Source organism: Hypanus sabinus, chromosome 12 (genome assembly GCF_030144855.1).
Source record: "Hypanus sabinus isolate sHypSab1 chromosome 12, sHypSab1.hap1, whole genome shotgun sequence".
Lineage (NCBI taxonomy): Eukaryota > Metazoa > Chordata > Chondrichthyes > Myliobatiformes > Dasyatidae > Hypanus > Hypanus sabinus.
Genome location: NC_082717.1, coordinates 9,642,291 through 9,662,465, shown reverse-complemented (window position 1 = coordinate 9,662,465; position 20,175 = coordinate 9,642,291). Strand labels below are relative to the sequence as shown.

General features: G+C 43.3%; 1 protein-coding gene across 3 annotated transcripts in view; it reads left to right on the top strand.

Moving 5' to 3' along the window:
• cd109 (CD109 molecule) overlaps positions 1-20,175 on the top strand; it is a 244,258-nt gene that overhangs the window by 134,988 nt on the left and 89,095 nt on the right. For all 3 annotated transcript variants that reach the window (XM_059985524.1, XM_059985525.1, XM_059985526.1), the window contains 3 exons: positions 1,973-2,090; positions 7,793-7,906; positions 18,478-18,693. In XM_059985524.1, coding sequence (XP_059841507.1) covers positions 1,973-2,090; positions 7,793-7,906; positions 18,478-18,693 — 448 coding nt within the window. The remainder of the gene's footprint in view (positions 1-1,972; positions 2,091-7,792; positions 7,907-18,477; positions 18,694-20,175) is intronic.

The window sequence follows — 20,175 nt, the reverse complement described above, 5'->3', positions numbered from 1 at the left end:
GAATGACTTAACCCATCAAACCAGCCCACTCCAGCTGTCCATCGAGGAATTTCAATGAATAGAATAGTACCAAGTAAACAATCCTTCTCCAAAAGACAATAACAGTAAATCAATGGCTCCTCTCCTCTCTTATTAGTAGCAGATGTTCCAACTTGTTTACCTCTTATCAGTGTCTCTCTCTCATTCTCTCTCATGAGCTGTTATCAGTACAGCTGTCCTGGCATGTTTTCTTTTGTCTCCTTTACTCTCCTGTTAGCAGCAGCGAAATAGTAACGGTTTGCGATTCTCCAAAAGGGGGGCATGGGCAACTCTGCACCCTTCTGCCCATCAGAGTTGTTCATCCTTCGTAACAGAACAAACATCAGAATGGAGAAGAAATGTGGTCGAAGTGACTTTGACCACGGAGTGATTGTTGGTGCCAGATGGGGTGGTTTGAGTATCTTAGAAACTGATGACCTCCTGGGGTTTTTACTCACAACAGATTTATGAGTGTACAGAGAATGGTGCAAAATAAAACATACAGCGAGCAGCATTTCTATGTGAGAAAGTGTCTTGTTAATGAGAGAGGTCAGAGGAGAATGGCCAGACTGGTTCAAGCTGACAGGAAGGCGACAGTAACTCAACCAGATGTTACAACAGTGGTCCACAGAAGAGCAACTCTGAATGCACAACACATCAAATCTTGAAGTGGATGAGCTAGGGCAACATAAGACCACACCTGGTTCCTCTCCTGTACCTTAAATATTCGATACTGACTGTAGAACATTACAACATGGTATGTTCTATACTTTCGGGTTCAAAATTCCAGATCCAATAGCTTGTGGCTCCCGTAAGCAGTTTGGGCATGAAGGTGACAATGAAGGATCCAAGTTTCCAAGCCAGGAAGACGTATGCCTTGCAGGGGAATCTGAACACTGTGGTGTCTCCATGCTCCTCTTGTTCTTGTCTTCCTTGGTCAGATGTTCCAGAGCAAAATCAGGACATGCAGTTTCATAGAAGTGTTCATGCAAATGGACATTGGAGAACCATAAGACCATCAGATATAGGAGCAGAATTAGTCCAATTGGCTCATCGAGCCTCTCCTCCATTTCCCTCTCATGCCCCAGTCTCCTGCCTTCTCCCCACATCCCTTCATGCCCCGACTAATCAGGAACCTATCAACCTCTGCCTTAAATATACCCTATGACTTGGCCTCCACAGCTGTATCTGGCAATGAATTCCACAGATTCACCACTCTCTGGCTGAAGAAATTCCACCTCATTTCTGTTCTAAACGGACTTCTTTCTATTGTGCCCTCCATTCCTAGACTCCCCTACCATAGGAAACAACCACTCCACATCCACTCTGTTGGGGTTTTTCCAACATCTGATAGGTTTCAATAAGATCCCCCCCCCCTCATTCTTCCAAATTCCAGGTAGTACAAGTCCACGGGCATTTTTCTGTCTTCATATAGTAACCCTTTCATTCCTGAATCATTCTGCATTAATCAGATCAAGCTTCAAGACAGATGTTGATGCATTCTACACTTTGGAAGAATACTTTTCAGAGGTTGTCTGCCTGGCATCAGTGGTCACATAACCAGGACTTGTGATATGCACCAACTGATCTTACGTGCACCCACCACCTGCTCCCATGGCTTCAGGTGACCCCTAATTGGGGGGTTAAGGAGGTGCTACACCATGCCCAAGGGTGACTGGCAGGCTAGTGGAGGAAAAGAGCACCTTTCCTCCTTTGGCAGAGATGTATCTCCAACCTGCCACCCAGAATCTTACAACTATTATTAGATATTAAGATCAGCTTCAGTCAGCTTCTACTATGGGGCAGAAGTTCTTTGATCTAAATATCTAAAAGCTCTTTCTCCAGTTCCATGACCTCCATGTTCTTCTACACAAACCCAACAGAAAGTTCTCCACTCATATAGACTTCGTCCTGATCACTGACTGTTATTCCAATATTGTTTACTTTTTGTTAGTCTGAATTCGGAGATCAGCATCCAAAGGACAGTCCCTGATTCCCTCACCACCTGGACGGCCAGTGCTTTCGCAATTTCCAAAAACCAAGGCCTTCAGCTGGCGACTGTACCTGCACAGGTGAGTGCTCTTCAGCCTTCTGCGGGGAATTTGGTAATAGTTGTTGGTTCATTATTTTCAAATGTCCTGAGATGCAGTGGCAAGCTTTTTACTGCCTGCCATCCAGACAGATCATTCCATAGATAAATAGATTGAGGAAGTGCAGAAGGTATTAAAAATACATAACAACACACAGAAAATGCTGGAGGAACTCAGCAGGTCAGGCAGAATCTATGGAAATGAATCAACAGTCGATGCTTTGGACTGAGACCCTTCATCAGGACTGGAAAGGAAGGGGGGGAAATGCCAGAATAAGGTGGGGGGAGAGGAAGGAGGACAAGCTGGAACGTGATAGCAGAAACCTGGTGGGTAGGGGAGGAGGGATGAAATAAGAAGCCAGGAGTTGATAGGTGAAAAAAGAAAGGAATCTGATAGGAGAGGAAAGTGGATCGTGGGAAGAAGCGAATGTGGAGGGGCACCAAGGGGAGAAGATGGGCAGGTGAAGAGATGAGGTAAGAAGTCAAAGTAAGGAACTGAAGGTGAAGAAAGAGGAAGGGGAAAAATTACCAAAGTTGGAGAAGTCAATGTTCATGCATCGATTGGAGGCTACCTGGATGGAGTATGAGGTGTTGCTCCTCCAACCATTGTGGCAGAAGGGGAGGCCTTGGACCAACATGTTAGAACAGGAATGGGAATGGGAATCAAAATGGTTGACTACCAGGAAATTATGTTTTTTCATAGATGGAGCAGTGGTTGCTCTGTATTTCCAGCATCTGCAGGATCTCTTGAGTTTAAGAAAGCAGAATGCAGAATATAGTGTTACAGTTACAGAGAAAACGCAGGCAGACAGGATGCTGCGAGGAACTATGCTGAGGCAGGCAATGCCTCGAAAAGGCAGCATCCGTCATTAAGAGCCTCCGACACCCAGGTCATGCCCTCTTCTCATTGCTACCACTGAGAAGGAGGTACAGGACCTTGAAGAACCACACTCAATGCTTTGGGAATTGATTCTTCCCCTCTGTCATCAGATTTCTGAATGCCCAGTGAACCCATCTACACTACCTCAATACTTTTTGCTCTCTTTTTTGCACTACTTATTTAAGTCTTTAAATATATTTATGGTTTTTGTGATTATGTATTGCAATGTACTACTATCACAAAACAACAAATTGCATGACATACACCAGTGATAGTAAACCTGATTTGGATTCCTATAAAAGTGGGATGGAAGCTGTCCTTGAGCCTAGTGATATGGGCTTTTAGGCTTTTGTATCTTCAGCCTGACGAGAGGCAGGGAGAAGAGAGAGTGTCTCGGGTGGGTGGGGTCATTGATTTTGCTGGCCGCTTTACTGAGGCAGTGTCCATGTAGACAGAGACCATGGGGGAGGGGGGGGGGCTGGACTTTGCGATATGCTGAGATGTGTTCATCTAGTAAAGAAGTTCCCCCTCAGCTTCCCTAAACAGTTCACCTTTCACTCTTAACCTATGACCTGTAGTTCTAATTTCCCACCCAACCTCAGTGAAGAAGACATGCTTGCATTCCTTCTATCTATACCATTCATAACTTTGCACACCACTATAAGATCTTCCTTCATTCTCCTGCTCTCCTAGGAATAAAATCCTAACCTTCTCTGTCATTCATTCTTTGGGCATTTTCTTCTGTTTTGAGGACCCCTGTGGAGAGTAAGAATTTCAGATTGTATATTGTATACATTCCCTGATATTAAATGGAACTATTGAACTATTGAACAAATACAAATGAAAAAGAACAATAATAAATGTACTATAATCACCCTATCTATTAACAACCAGAAAACAACAACCACTGTTATCAAAATAAATCAAGGCATTTTTAGAGTGACGCTCTATGTCCACTATAGTTTTGTCCAAACCCACTGCCTAATTTACTAAATCAGACAAAAATGAGGTATCAAATCAGAAACAACAGAACAAATTATAAACACAAAGTACACTGCAGATGCTGTGGTCAAATCAAGATGTACAAAAAGCTGGATGAACGCAGCAGGTCGGGCAGCATCTGTTGAAAGGAGCAGTCAGCGTTTGGGGTCGAGACCCTTTGTCAGGACAAATTATACCTCGACACACCTGTATATGGATGATTTGAAATTTACACCTTCATCAGTAAGGCTAAAGCAATTAATTCAGATGGTAGAACTATTTTTGAAATATATAAACAAGAACTTGGGATTTGTGCAGAACATTAAAAATAGCTAGTAGAATATAAAACTGAGCAGCAGGATGCAATGCAACCAATGGATAAATATGAAACTTAAGTATCTGGGATATCACACTGGGTTGACTGCAGGGGAGATATGGTCACAATTGAAGAGTCTGGCTCTTAGGAAAGATTGGATCATAGTGTGAGAAAGGGAAAACTTTTGACAGAATTTTCTAGGTGTTCTTATACATCAGTCAATGAAAGCAAGCATGCAGGTACAGCAGGCAGTGAAGAAAGCTAATGACATGCTGGCTTTTATAACAAGAGGAATTGAGTATAGCAGTAAAGAGGTCCTTCTGCAGCTGTCCAGGGCCCTGGTGAGACCCCACCTGGAGTATTGTGTGCAGTTTTGGTCTCCAAATTTGAGGAAGGACATTCTTGCTATTGAGGGAGTGCAGAGTAGGTTCACATGGTTAATTCCCAGAATGGCGGGACTGTCATATGTTGAAAGATTGGAGCGACTGGGCTTGCATACACTGGAATTTAGAAGGATGAGAGGGGATCTGATTGAAACATATAAGATTATTAAGGGATTGGAAACACTGGAGGCAGGAAACATGTTCCCGCTGATGGGTGAGTCCAGAACTAGAGGCCACAGTTTAAGAATAAGGGGTAGGCCATTTAGAACAGAGATGTGGAAAAACTTTTTCACCCAGAGAGTGGTGGATATGTGGAATGCTCTGCCCCAGAAGGCAGTGGAGGCCAAGTCTCTGGATGCATTCAGGAGAGAGTTAGATAGAACTCTTATAGATAGTGGGGTCAAGGGATATGGGGAGAGGGCAGGAACAGGGTACAGATTGTGTATGATCAGCCATGATCACAGTGAATGGTGGTGCTGGCTAGAAGGGCTGAAGGGCCTACTCCTGCACCTACTGTCTACTGTCTATTGTCTTTAAGGCTAAAGAAAATCTGCCAAACACAGCTCAACATTAAACATAAAAAAAGCAATAAATACTTTTGCTATACCCATATAAAGATATTCTTCTGGCATAATATCTTGGTCTGAAACTGATCTGGACAATTTACAAAGAAATTTAAGAACAGAAACAACAAAATTTAGAAAACACTATGTACACTTGAATACACTTAGATTAACACTACCTGGGACAGAGGAGGAAGAGGAATAACAAGCACAAAAAAATTTGCACAACAGTTAGATAAAACTTCGAAGGATACAGTTTTGTCAATGCAAACAGGATTCAGCACTCCACATGAACATATGCAATTCTGATTAAGTATACACCACAAAACTTAAGTGAGAGCACAACCCAGAAAAATGAAGAAATGATCACTATAGAAGCAAAAGTTAACCAACTGAAGAGCATGACCCTCCATGGAAGACGTCTTCACGATCTAAGCAGACTAGATGTCAACAAGGTAACGTTGAATGCCTGGCTCAGAGTTGGAGACCTCTTCCCAGACACAGAGGGGTTCCTTTCAGACACAGATCCAGGTGGCTGGAATAATAAGTATCAACAATAAGACCAACCAGTTCAAAATGATAAACATAGAAAATGCAAAGAGAAACCAGAAGCAATCCAACACATTAAAGTATCCTGCAGCAGTTTAATTCAATTTAATTCCTCTCACAGGCACAATCAAGCAGCAAACATCATTCACCAAAATCTTGCTTCAAAATACAAACTCATGAAAGATACCATAACTTACTACAAATACAAACCTGATCCAGTTTTAGGGTCAGAGTCCTACAAATTATATTACAACTGATCCATTACTAGAGATTATAACCATCCAGATATAATAAACAATCAAGAACAACTTAATAAATAGTTAGCCATTCCAAACACACATAACACACAGAAATCAGTAAGTGAAAAACACCAGAAATAAGCTGAATTAAAAGAGGAAATTGAAAGACATTGAACATGAACGAGGTATACATTGTCCCAACAGTAATATCTACAACTCATATCATCCCAAAGTCACTACACAACAGAATTAAACAGTTAGGGCTACACAGAAATATGTAAACCTCCAGAAAGTCATAATACCAAAAGCCACAAGAATAGTCTGAAAGTCCTTGGCAATTGAGAAACAAGTGTGCCTGGCTATGCCCATGCCACAGGTACGCTGGAAAAAAATAGTAATAAAACAACCCCATTCACTCGCATAACATATTGGATAAAACTTTGGTTGGTGTAAGGCAGTCTGGAATCCAGTGCATGAGTACAGAAAGTTATAAACACAAGTTATTCTGCAGATGCTGGAGATCTTGAGCAACACATATAAAATGCTGGAAGAACACAGCAGGCCAGACAGCATCTATGGAGAAGAATAAACAGGTGTCACCTTGATCCGTAATGTCAACTATAGATGTAGCTCTCTGCCTGAAGGGTCTCTCCTCCAGCGGGATGTAATATCTAATATTCCCACAAGATGGCTCCAGACTCAAGGTTATTAAGGGAAAGATTCGTGAAAAATTGGAGCAACACACACACAAACTGCTGGAGAGGCTCAGCAGATCAGGCAGCATCTGTGGAAAAGAATAAACAGGACATTTTTGACTCGAAAAACCGACTTTATTCCTCTCCATCGACGCTGCCGCTCTACCCGAATGTTCTCCGCACCGTTGGGGTTTAATACCCAATGTTCCCACTAGATGACGCCAGACTCAATGTTATTGGAGAAAAGATTCTTACAGAATCGAAGTAACACAGACAAAACAAGAAAATCTGAAGGTGCTGGATATACGAGCAACACACACAAAATGCTGAAGGAACTCAGCAGGTCAGGCAGCATCAATGTAAAAGAATAAAGAGTTGGCTTTTCAGCACAAGACTGCATGCAGAATCAAAGACACTGTCTTATATAAAATGGAATTAGTTGTTTTGCAGCAGTGGTACAGTGCCAGGCATAAAATTGCAAAAAAAAAAGACAAGTAAATGCTCTTGTGGTGAAAGATTCAAAGTACACTTGTTATCAAAGCATGTATGCAGTATACATACCTGAGGTTCGACTTCCCACAGACAGCCACAAAACAAAGAGACACCATGGAACCCTCTCAGGTAAAAAACATCAAAACCCTGTTGCACAAAAAAAGAACAAATCGCGCAAATGGCAAAACAAAAGAGCGAGAAATACAGAATATAAGAACACTCTACCACAAATTAACAAACCAGTGCAGGTATATTCAGTTCAGTTTGGCTCTCTGTCACCTGTTAACTCCAGGATGCAGAGCTAGACCATCCCAAACAAAGTTGCACAAAATAGTAACAGGAAACTCATCGTAATGTGAACTGCAGAGTCTGGTCCACAATTATTATCACTGGCTTGTCATGAAATGTACTATTTTGTGGCAGCAGTACAGGGTAATACCTAAAGAAAATTGTTATTGGTTACAGAATAAATAGTGCAAAAGAAGTTTAAAGGTGATAAAGGTTACAGGCTGGTTTTCCAATTAATTTAGTGGCCTGAGATTTAATTAAATGTGAATGATAACTTGTCCCCTCTCTTTGATCAACAGCTGGAGGTCTTCAAGTTTTTCTTTCTGGAGTTAAACCTCCCATACTCTGTGACCAGAGGGGAACAACTAATCCTGGAAGTAAATATCTTCAACTACCTGGAACAGACATTGGAGGTAAGGACATTATCTGTTTTAAGCTCCATGTCTCAGGATTCACAAGATGTTCTCGTAGTAAAAAAACTTGAGTCTGGAATCTGGAACCTTGACTTTATCTACACCCTTCATGATTCTGTAGATCTCTCGTAGGTGAACGGGGTTGTTTGGGGTGCCCAGAGAAGGGGAGCAGCTCTGGTGAAGGGACTTGCTGTGTCCATTCTGGGGCAGCTCACTCACCTTTGGCCCCACTGGAGACTCAGCTCACACCTGTGGCTCCAAGTAGCTTTTTGCCCCTGACAGTGGCCACACCCCACTATACCACTACAGGCCTGTTATACCAGGTGAGGGCAGCTGGCAGGCTTCGTACTCTGGTGAGGTAGAGAGATGCCTGTCCCAGCATGCAAGGTCCACTCTGGTGCACTGGGCAGTTGAGATCTACAGTGAGATCCAACGGCCAAGAAGGTGATTCAGCAATGCTTTGGTAGACCCCAGTTATTCTCAGCTCTGGATTGGCCTTCCAAGGCTGAGAGAGTAAAGCTGATCCAGTGCACAAAGGATTAAGATTCTCCCGCACAGGTTTCCCGTCATCATCGGATACAACAGCCAACCACCATAAGGTGACCATCATTCCTTGCATAGCCATGGCTGTTCTGAAGATTGGTGTGGGTCCAAGGGGCCAGAACTGAGGGCACACAGAGATTGTGAAGGACTGTGTTCCTGCAAATGAGAAAATAAGGAAAAGATTAGCTCTATTTCTCACGTGTACAATGGCACGTAGTTGTCACATGACACAGCTTCAGAATAGGGGGGGTGTCCTCTTAGAACGGAGATGAGGAGGAATTTCTTTAGCCAGGGAATGGTGAATCTGTGGAATTCATTGCCACAGGCAACTATGGAGGCCAAGTCATTGGATATATTTAAAGCAACACACACAAAATGCTGGTGGAACACAGCAGGCCAGGCACCATCTATAGGAGGAAGTACAGTCAACGTTTCTGGCCGAGAACCTTTGTCAGGACTTGGTCCGAAACATCGGCTGTACTTCTTCCTATAGATGCTTCCTGGCCTACTACGTTCCACCAGCATTTTGTGTGTGCTGCTTGAATTTCCAGCATCTGCAGATTTCCTCGTGTTTGTGGATATATTTAAAGTGCTGGTTGATAGGTTCTTGATTAGTCAGGGCATCTAAGATTATGAAAAGAAGGCAGAAGAAGTTCAAAGTTCAAATTAAATTTATTATCAAAGTATATAAATGTCCCCATATACAACTCAAATATTCATTTTCTTGTGGGCATAGTCAATAAATCTATAATAGAGTAATATCTGTAGAGGTTTCTTCTTTATGTTACTGCGTATGTTAATCAAAATGGCTTCTTGTTATGTTTGAAGTAAGAATGCTTCTTTGTGTGGTAACTGGTGAGAGAGTGCTTTCTCTCGCAGCTTGTTTGGGTTAAAATGACTGATAACGAGAATTGTATTCAGTTGTTAACCAACTGGGATAGATGTTATTCTTTCTTGTAAGTCTGTAAGCTAGTGTTGTGCAGAGGTTTGGGGAGTTGGAGGGGGAGATCGCGAGGAAGGAGGACGTGCAGGATGCTTGCGCTCTGGTCGACCACAGAGGTTGGTCTCAGGCGGCGGGTCCTGGAGATCGGAGAAGATCGAATAGTGGACCGAAGACTTCGATAGTTGAGCTCCAACAGTTGTGCACGAATTGACTGAGCTCTGATAAGTTTTGGCGCCTTTTCTTTCTTTTCTTTCCTTTCGTATATATTGTATCCTATTAATTACCTAGTAAGTAAGATTTATAAAGTGTATTTTGTAACCGTACATGGTGTGCGGTCTGATAATGTGTGCGCGAGTTGGTGCCAGTGTGCATTTCACAGCAGCCACGCATACGGGAGACACGGTTTGGCGGGTGGGCAGATTTTCCCCTAGACATACATCAGCCGATCGCGTGTGTGTTACATTTGTGGGGTGCTCGTCCCAGATTGAATTTTCAGTAAGCTGTGTAAGCTTACAGAATCAATAAAAGACCACACTATTTGAGTGTTCAACAAGTGTGCAAAAGACAATAGATTTAGTACAAAAAGAAAGAAAGATTAATAATAAATAAATAAATATTGAGAACATGAGATGAAGTGTCCTTGAAAGTGAGTCCATAGGTTGTGGGAACACTTCAGTAATGGGGCAAATGAAGTTGGGTGAAGTTATCCACTTTGGTTCAAGAGCTTGATGATTGAGTGGTAATAACTGTTCCTGAAACTGGTAGTGTAAGTCCTGAAGCTCCTGTACCTTCTTCCTGGTGGCAGCGGTGAGAAGAGAGCATGTCCTGGGTGGTGGGTATCCCTGATGATAGATGCTGTTTTCCTGTAGCAACAGTTTGTGTCGATGTGCTCAATGGTGGGGAGGGCTTTACCCATGATGGACTGGGCCGCGTCCACTACTTTTTGTAGTCCATTCAATGGCATTGGTGTTTCCATTCCAGGCTGAGATGCAGCCAGTCAGTATACACAAATATATAAATTTGTCAAAGTTTTAGATGTCATGCTGAAATCCACAAACTCTTAAGAAAGTACATGCGCTACCATGTTTTTTTCTTAATTGCACGAATGTGCTGGACTCAAGACAAGTCCTCCGAAATAACATGAATGAGGACTGGCTCATGGAGCTGAAGTCAATAATTTGCTCCTTGGTCTTGCTGACATTGAGTAAGAGGTTGTTGTTATGGCACCACTCTGTGAAATTTTCAGTCTCCCTTCTCTATGCTGAATCATCATCACTTTTGACAGCCTATGATTGTGGTTAAATATGTCATTGGAGCTGTGCTTACAGTCATTAGTATAAAGTGAGCACACAGCTTTGTGGTGCAGCTGTGCTGATCTTGATTGTGGAGGAGATGTTTTCGCCAATCTGAGCTGACTGGGGTCTACACGCGAGAAAGTCGTGGATCCCATTGCGTAAGAAGATATTGAAACTAAGGTCTTGGAGTTTACTGATTAGCTTTGAGGGAATGATGGTATTGAAGTCAGTGAAGAGCATCCTGATGTAGGCATCTTCACTGTCCTGACTTTCCAAAGTTGTGTGAAAACCCAATGAAATGGTATCTGGTGTGGACATGTTGTGACGGTAGGCAAATTGGAGCAGATCCAAGTCGATCTCAGGCAGGAGCTGATACGTTTCACCACCAAAATCTCAAAACACTTCTTCAGAGTGGATCTAAGAAAGGGGTTGAGAGGGATAATAAATCAGCCAAGATGGAATGGCAGAGCAGACTCGATGGGCTGAGTGGCCTAATTCTGCTCCTATGTCTTATGATCTTATTTCTTTATTTATTATTTGGGTCATTTGTGAATTTGCAGTTTGTACGTTGATGGTTTGTCAGTCTTGGTGTGTGGATTTTCATTGATTCTATTGTATTTCTTTGTTCTACTGTAAATACCTGCAGGAAAATGAATCTCAAGGTAGTAAATGCTGACATATGCGTACCTTGAACTTTACACAAGGGAGATCTTCTGGGAAACACAACATAATTGTTGTTGAACAAAACCCCAAACAGTTCTGTCTGAAATGTCAATGGACTGTCAACAGGAATTCCAGCATGTGATTGTCAAGATTACCTCACTACGCTGGATTCATGAGGATTTATGGAGCCTAACATGCATGCTTTGAAATCAGTCATAATTAGGAGATAAGACCATAAGACTATTAAGACATAGAAGCAGAATTAGACCTTTCAGCCCATTGAGTCTGCTCCAATATTCCATCATGGCTGATTATTTATTCCTTTCAACCCCATTCTCCTGCCTCCACTATGTAACCTTTGACACCCCAGCTAATCAAGAACCTATCAAACGCCACTTTAAATATACCCAGTGACTAGGTCTTCACAGCTGTCTGTAACAACAAATTCCACAGATTCCCCACTGTCTTGGAAAGGAAATTCTCCTCATCTCTGAACTAAAGGGACACACTTCTATTCTGTGGCTGGTTCTAGACTCCTTCATTATAGAAAACTCTCTTTCCACATCCACTCTATATTCAACAGGCCTTCAATATTCGCTAAAAGCAGATGTTTTTCAGCACAGCTCTTTAGTGTAACCCACTGTGATCACCTGGCCATCGCAGCTTCCCGATGTTTGCTTGGGAAACAGATGTTTTTTTGTAGAGTAGTGTTGGTTTAAATGGATGGCCAATGGTCAGCAGACTCGATTGGCTGAAGGTCATCTTCCTGTGCTGTATCACACACTCATGGCAAAGGATCTGAGTGATCCCTATTGGACTTGATACACTGGAAATGTGTGTACATTCTTCTGGGTGGACCTCATGGGTTTCTCACGGGGGCTAATGTTTCTCTTATCCGCTGATGTGTTATCATTGTGGTTATGTTCCCAGACTAATAATTTAGCCTTCTGGCCAGATGATCTCAGAGCATTAGTTGAAATCTCACCACAACAGCTGGGAGTAAAATGTAAATCTCAGTACTGGTGACCATGTAATCACCAGGTTCCTTGTTCACAAGCATGTCGTTATGCTGACTGACTTGCAAAGTGACTCTTCAGTGACTGGGCTGGGCTGCACAACCTGGTAAAAGTCAACCTTTAATGTGAAGCCCATTGCAAGATGATGCCTGTGATATACTGCGTTTTGCGGGCATCTGCTAACTATGTACTAAGTATATTTTTACCGGACCACGACCACTGGAATCTCCAGCTTATAATTTCCCTTCAGGAGTTGTGCTTTTAACTTCCGAACGATCTGAAGTTTTTGTTGTATCCTGAAGAATTCGGCAAACTAGTCTCTCAAGAATGTACGTATGGCTATAGCAGCCAGTCCCTTTGCACCATAGATTTTTGTATTTTCTCTCCATTTAGAAAATAGTCTACGCTTTTCCTTCTTCTACCAAAGTGCATGGCCATACACTTACCGACACAGTATTCCATTTCCCAATTCTTTTGCCCATTCTCCTAATCTGTCTAAGTCCTTCTGTAGCCTCTCTACTTCCTCAAAACTATCTGCCCCTAGTTGTACCGTGGAGAGCATTCTGACAAGCTACTGCACTGCCTGGTATGGAGGGGCTACTGCACAGGACCAAAAGAAGCTGCAGAAGGTTGTAAGTCTAGTCAGCTCCGTCTTGGGCACTAGCCTACAAAGTATCTAGGACATCTTTAGGGAGCGGTGTCTCAGAAGGCAGCGTCCATTATTAAGGACCTCCAGTGCCCAGGGCATGCCCCTTTTCTCACTGTTACCATCAGGTAGGAGGTACAGAAGCCTGAAGGCACACACTCAGTGGTTCAGGAACAGCTTCTTCCCCTCTGCCATCCGATTCCTAAATGGACATTGAATCTTTGGGCACTGCGTCACTTTTTAAAAAATATACAGTATTTCTGTTTTTGCACTTTTAAATCTATTCAATAATTGTAATTGATTTACTTGTTTATTTATTATTTTTTAAATTTTATTTATTATTATTTATCTTCTCTCTGCTAGATTATGTATTGCATTGAACTGCTGCTGCTAAGTTAACAATTTTCACGAAACATTCCGGTGATAATAAACCTGATTCTGATTCTTACTCTGATCATCTGCAAACTTTGCAACAAAATCACCAAGTCTATCAACCAAATCATTGACACATAGCGTAAAAAGAATCGGTCCCAACACAGACCCCTGTGGAACACCACTAATTACCGGCAGCCAATCAGGAAAGGCTCCCTTCATTCCCATTCTTTGCCTCCTGCTAATCAGCCACCGTTTTATCCAAGCTAGAATCCTTCCTGTAATACCATAGGCTTTTAACTAGTTAAGCTGCCTCATGTGTGTTACCTTGTCAGAGGTCTTCAGGTACACAACATCTACTGAATCTCTTTTGTCTATCCTGCTTGTTATTTCTTCAAAGAATTCCATCAGATTTGTCAGGCAAGACTTTCCCTTGAGGACACCATGCTGACTATGGCCTATTTTATCATGTGCCTCCAACATCTTTCCAACTACTGAGGTCAGTCTAGTTGGCCTATAGTTTACTTTCTTCTGCTTCTTTCCCTTCTTGAAGAGTGGAGTGACATTTGCTATTTTCCGGTCTTCCAAAACCATTCCAGAATCTAGGGATTCCTGAAAGATCATTATTGATGTCACCATAATCTCTTCAGCCACTTCTTTTAGAACCCTGGGGTGTACACCATCTGGTGCAGATGAGTTATCTACCTTCAAACCTTTCTAATTCCCAAGAACTTTTCCCCTAGTAATCGTAACCTCACAGACTTCATGACCTCTGACACCTGGAACTTCCACCATACTGCTAGTGTCTTTCACAGTGAAGACTGATGCAAAATGCTTATTCAGTTCATCCGCCATTACTACCCCTCCAGCATCGTGTTCCAGTAGTCTGGTATCCACTCTCACCTCTCTTTTACACTTGATGTATTTGAATAAACTTTTGGTACCGTCTTTAATATTATTGGGTTGCTTACTTTCATATTCCATCTTTATTTTCTTAATGACTTTTTTAGTTGGCTTCTTTTGGCTTTTAAAAGCTTCCCGGTCTTTTAATTTTCCCACTAATTTTTGCTTTATTATTTGCCCTCTTTTTGGCTTTGACTTCTTTTGTTAACTATAGTAGTGTCATCTTTTCTTTAGAATACTTTTTCCTCTTTGGGATGTATATACCGTGTGCCTTCTGAATCGCTTCCAGAGATTCCAGCCATTGCTGCTTTGCCATCATCCCTGCCGGTGTACTATTCCAAACAACTCCTCTCTGATGACTCTGTAATTCCCTTTATTCTAGTGTAATACTGATGCATAGAAACATAGAAAACCTACGGCAAAATACTGGCCCTTTGGCCCACAAAGCTCTGCTGAACATGTCCCTACCTTAGAACTACCTAGGCTAGATCATAACCCTCTATTTTTCTAAGCATGTACCTATCCAGGAGTCTATCGTATCTGCCTCCATCACCGCCGCTGGCAGCCCATTCCACGCACTCACCACTCTCTGCATAAAAAAAATTTACTTCCAAGCACCTTAAAACTGTGTCCTCTTGTGTTAGCCATTTCAGCCCTGGGGAAAAAGCCTCTGACTATCCACACGATCAATGCCTCTCATCATCTTGTACACCTCTCACTGTCCGTCGCTCCAAGGAGAAAAGACCGAGTTCATGCATCTCCTCAGATTTCAAGGTGAATTTGATTGCAACATAATCACTTTCTGCTGAGGGTTCTTTAATCTTAAACTCTCCAATCAATTCTGGTTCATTGCACAACACCCAATCCAGAATACCTGATCCCCTAGTGACCCCAACATCTCGAAATTCTAGAAATTCCCCCTCCCGTAATCTAGCACCAACCTCACCTTCAAATTGATCCCCCATTGTAACAATGCCCATTTAGCATACATTTTATATCTCCCAGTGTAAATTGTAGACCACATCCTTACTACCGTTTGGGGGCCTGTATACAATTCCCATCAGGGTTTTTTCTAAACTCTTGCAGTTCCTTATCTCTATCCACAACGATTCAATACCTCCTGACCCTCTGTCACCTCTCTCTAAGGATTTGATTTCACTTTTTTACCAGCGGAGCCACACCTCCCCCTCTGCCTTCCTGCCTGCCCTTTTGATACAATCTGTATCCTTGGACATTAAGCTTCCAGCTATAATCGTATTTCAGCTGTGATTCAGTGATGCCCATCAAACATCAAACATGGCCATTTGTAACTGTGCTACAAGTTTACCTGCCTTATTCTGTACACTGTGCATATTCAGACACAACACCTTCAGTCCTGTGTTCACCCTTTTTGATTGTATCCACTTTTAATGCTGCAACTCACCCTGTTGACTACACTTTTGCCCTACCATCAGCCTCTTCTTGCTTGGTGTCTCCCTACATATTGACTCTGTTTATAAACCGGCTGCCTCATCCTCTGCACGATCACTTCAGTTCCCATACCCTTGCCAAATTAGTCTAAACTCTCCCAGACTACTCAAGCCAACTTGCCCTGAAGGATATTTGAACCCCTCTGGTTCAGGTGTAACCCATCCCTTTTGTACAGGTCATACCTTCCCCAGAAGAGATCCCGATGATCCATAAATCGGATCTCCTATCCCTTGCACCGCTTCCTCAGTCACTTGTTAAATTATCCTATTTTTACCCTCCTGGCATGTGGTACAGGCAGCAATCCAGGGATTACTCCACTGGGAGGCCCTGTTTTTCGGTTTTCTAACTCGCTTCCTAAAATCTCTCTTCAGACCCCCTCACCTTGTCAACCCAAGTCCTTGGTGCCAATATACACCAAGACTCCGGGCTCTCACCTTCACCCTTTATGCTGCCATGGCCACGATCTGAGACATCTCTGGTCTTGGCACCAGAAAAGCAACATCTGGGTGTCTCTATCACACCCACAGCTCTGTTCCTCTGACTATGGAATCTCCAATTAGCACTGCAGGCCTCTTCACCTCTTTGCTCTTCTGAGCCACAGCATCTGACTCAGTGCTCGAGACCCGGTCACTGTGGCTCCCCCCAGTAGGCCATCCCCCTCAATAGTCTCGAAAGTTGTATAATTATTATTGAGGTGAACAGCCACAGGTAGACTCTGCACTGGCTGTGCATTTCCCCTCCTTCTCCTGACAGTCACTCAGCTACCTGCCTCCTGCAACCCAGGAGGGACTACCTCCCTGTAGCTCCTGCCTATCACCTCCTCATTCTCCCGTATGAGTCAAAGGTCAGTGAGCTGCAGCTCCAGTTCCTCAGTAAGTTCCCTTAGTGCGCCTGGTGCAGTTGTGTTTATCCGGGAGAATGGAGGTTTCCCAGAATCCTCACATCCCAAACACAGTGCAAAACACTGCTTCTGGAGCCATTCTCACTTCACTGCCATGCCGTAACCAACAAGGAATGAACATATCAGAACAGAAAGAGAGAAACTTACCAAATACTTTATCTCGCCCAAGCTTGTTGAGCTAAAGTCAACCTATACACTGACACACTCAAATGAATAGCCACTCGGCTTGCCCTTGAGTTATTTATATTCGCCCTTTCTATTAAATCCCTCTCATTAATTGGTCACTCCTAAACCCCAAGAAATTGCCATGAGACACTGCCTTTCAAATCTTGACTGCGGTCCTGATTGAAATATAATTCTTTTTATGCAATCCCTGACATTGATTACCTATCTCAGCATCAGCTGCTCGTACAGCCATCCACCACTAGCCCCCATGGCTTCACACAACCCTGATTGGGTGTGGGGTAGCGGCGTGGGGGGGCTAAGCAAATGCTACCTCTTGCCCAAGGGTGACCTGCAGGCTAATGGAGGGCAGGAGCACCTTACACCTCCTTTGGTAGAGGCATACCCCCATCCCGCCACCTGCAAATGATTATATATACTACTGATATAAATATATAAATATATATATATATATATACACTATATAATACTGCAAATGATTATATATACTTTGATAATAAATGTACTTTGAACTGAGTTATCCAAGGTCAAGAGTGCAAGGATCTCTGGGAGAAGGAAATACAGATCTGTAGTGAACAGTCAGTGCTTAATACCAGAAAAAAAGTTGAAACAGTGGTGTGGTTAGTGAAAGGTTCAGTGGCTGGAGTTCCTACACAAAAATGTAGATTCACCATAGCACCGGAACAGGCCCTTCAGCCCAACTAATCTATGTTGACCTAGGTGCCCACCAAGGAAGTCCCACTTGCTCTCCATGGCCCCTATCCCTCCAAATCCATCCCATCTCTGTACTTAACCAAGTATCTTTTAAATGCTGATATTATTCTGCCTCATCCACCTCCGCAGGCAGCTAAATCCATGTATGTACCATTGGTTGTAACAGTTGCCCCTCAGATCCCTTTTAAATCTTCCACCTCTCCCCTAAAACTATGCCCTCTGTTTTCTTTTTAAGTTCCCCTTCTTTGGATCCTCTAAGGGAACCACAACATTGTCATAGGGTTTGGAGCCATGTGTGCTTCAATGACCCAGAGAGCTATGTTGGCTGGAGTCAGGGCTTTATGCTCTGGCTCTTGGTAGGGTCACCCTTGCCAAACAGGGCAAAGGGTGGAGGTCAGACTGATCATGGTCCAGTTTCATGGTTCAGCTCAGGGCTAACAACTCTGACTGGTAAAACAAAATTGCTGTAGAAAGAACAATGAAGATTCTCTCTATATCTGAATGCAACAGTATTCCTGAGTCTCCACCTGGATCTTGTATGACTGATAGTAGTGAAAACCGAGAAGAGGCTATTGGGAGGGTAAAGGAAACCCCGGACACCACCAGAGGTGAAGGAACTTCACTGTTGCCCTGAATGTTGGTGGCATAATGGGCATTTTTTTCCCCTGGATAAAAGATGGTGTGATTCGCAATGCCTGTCAGGATTTAATGCACATCTATGCTCACAAACATTGGGGTTTGATCTTCCTGTAGCCAAGTGATCAGATTACAGCCACACTGACTGAAAGATCAGTCAGGATGTGGGTTCAAATCCCACTTGGGCCAATTTGCGAACCTGAGTTTACCTTATTGAAAAGTTAAGTAAGTCAGGAGATGAAAAGCTGATCATTCAATAAAGATGGCTTTGGTCTTCTCTGAATAGGTTCAGGTGACCGTGGAGCTGGGTGACTTCTTTGAGTTTACCACGGGGCCAAGTGAAGACATGGCACTGAACAGCCAGAGTGGGTCCGTGAGGACACAGGAAGCCCACGTGTTCTACTTCCCCGTCACTCCAAAGGCTCTTGGAAAGGTTCCTATCACAGTGAAGGCCAGGACTGCAGTCGCATTTGATGCTGTCACCAAGCATATTCTAGTGAAGGTAAGATTTCGATTTAGTTCTGAGTCCTGATCCAGGATCCAAAATAACTACTGTTCATTGTGATGACGGAGTGTCTTGTGGTTTAAAGGACCATGTATGAGTGTGGACGAGAGGGAGGAACAGGACTTGTTTTGTTGTTTGCTGTGCTCTGTTGTGTAGTGTTCTGTATTGTTCTGTTAAGTATTGTGGGCAGGTTATGTTGGCGCTGGGATGTGTGATGATGCTTGTGGTTTATCCCCAGCACACCCTTGGGTGACACACACAAAACGCTGGAGGATCTCACCCATCCTGATGAAGGGGCTCGGCCCAAAACATTAACAGCTTATTCAATCCATAGATGCTGTAAGGCCTGCTGAGTTCCTCCAGCATTTTGTGTGTGTGGCTTGGACTTCTAGCATCCACAGAGTCTCTGGTGCTTTTGACACCCTTGGGTGTTAATACAAACAATGCATGTGCACAATGTACATGAGGTAAATAAATCTGAATGTTGATCTTGATGCCAATTTACACCAAATGGTTCTCTCTTGTCCATATCATGCCATTGTCTTCATATTCACACATCTATCTAAAAGCCTTTTAAACTCCACCAATCTGCCTATCTGGTAACCATTCCAAGCACCTACAACCTCAGCATAAAAAACATGTTCCTCACATCACAGTTCAAGAACAGCTGTTATATTTCTATCAAACCCTGGTTAGACACTTGGAATGTAAGACCATAAGACATAGGGGCAGAATTAGGCCATTCAGCCCATCAAGACTGCTCCACCATTCCATTGTGGCTGATCCTGGATCCTATTCAATCCCCTTACACCTGCCTTCTCTCCATATCCTTTGATGCCTGGATTGATCAGGGAACTATGAATTTCTGCCCCCGGACTTGGCCTGTGGCAGAGTCTTCCACAGATTCACTACTATCAAAAATCCTCCTGACCTCTGTTCTAAAAGGTCACCCCTCAATTTTAAGGCTGTGCCTTCTAATTCTGGATACCCCCACCATAGGAAACATTTTCTCCACTTCCACCCTATCTAATCCTTTCAATATTCGGTAGGTTTCAATGAGATTCCCCGCATTCTTCTAAGTGCCAGAGAGCACAGGCTCAAAGCTGCCAAATGGACCTGTCTAGACTCCTCTAGTACTGCTGCCATGCTCTTCCCTTCCCTACCCTTCTGAGCTACAGGGCCAGACTCAGTGCCAGAGGCATGGCCGCTGTTGCTTCCCCAGGTGGTTCCACCCCAACAGTACTCAAAATGAAGCACTTATTGTTGAGGGTGATGGCCACAGGAGTGTTTTCCACTATCTGACATTCTCCCTCCCTGTCTCCTATGGCCTTGGAGTAACTGCTTTCCTGTAGCTCCTGTCTCACTACCTCAGTTTCCCTAGGAAGGTGAAAATCATTGAGCTGCAGCCCCAGTTCCCTAACATGGTCGCTAAAGAGAAGGATCGTGATAGCACGGATGTGACCACTGGGGAGGCTGGTA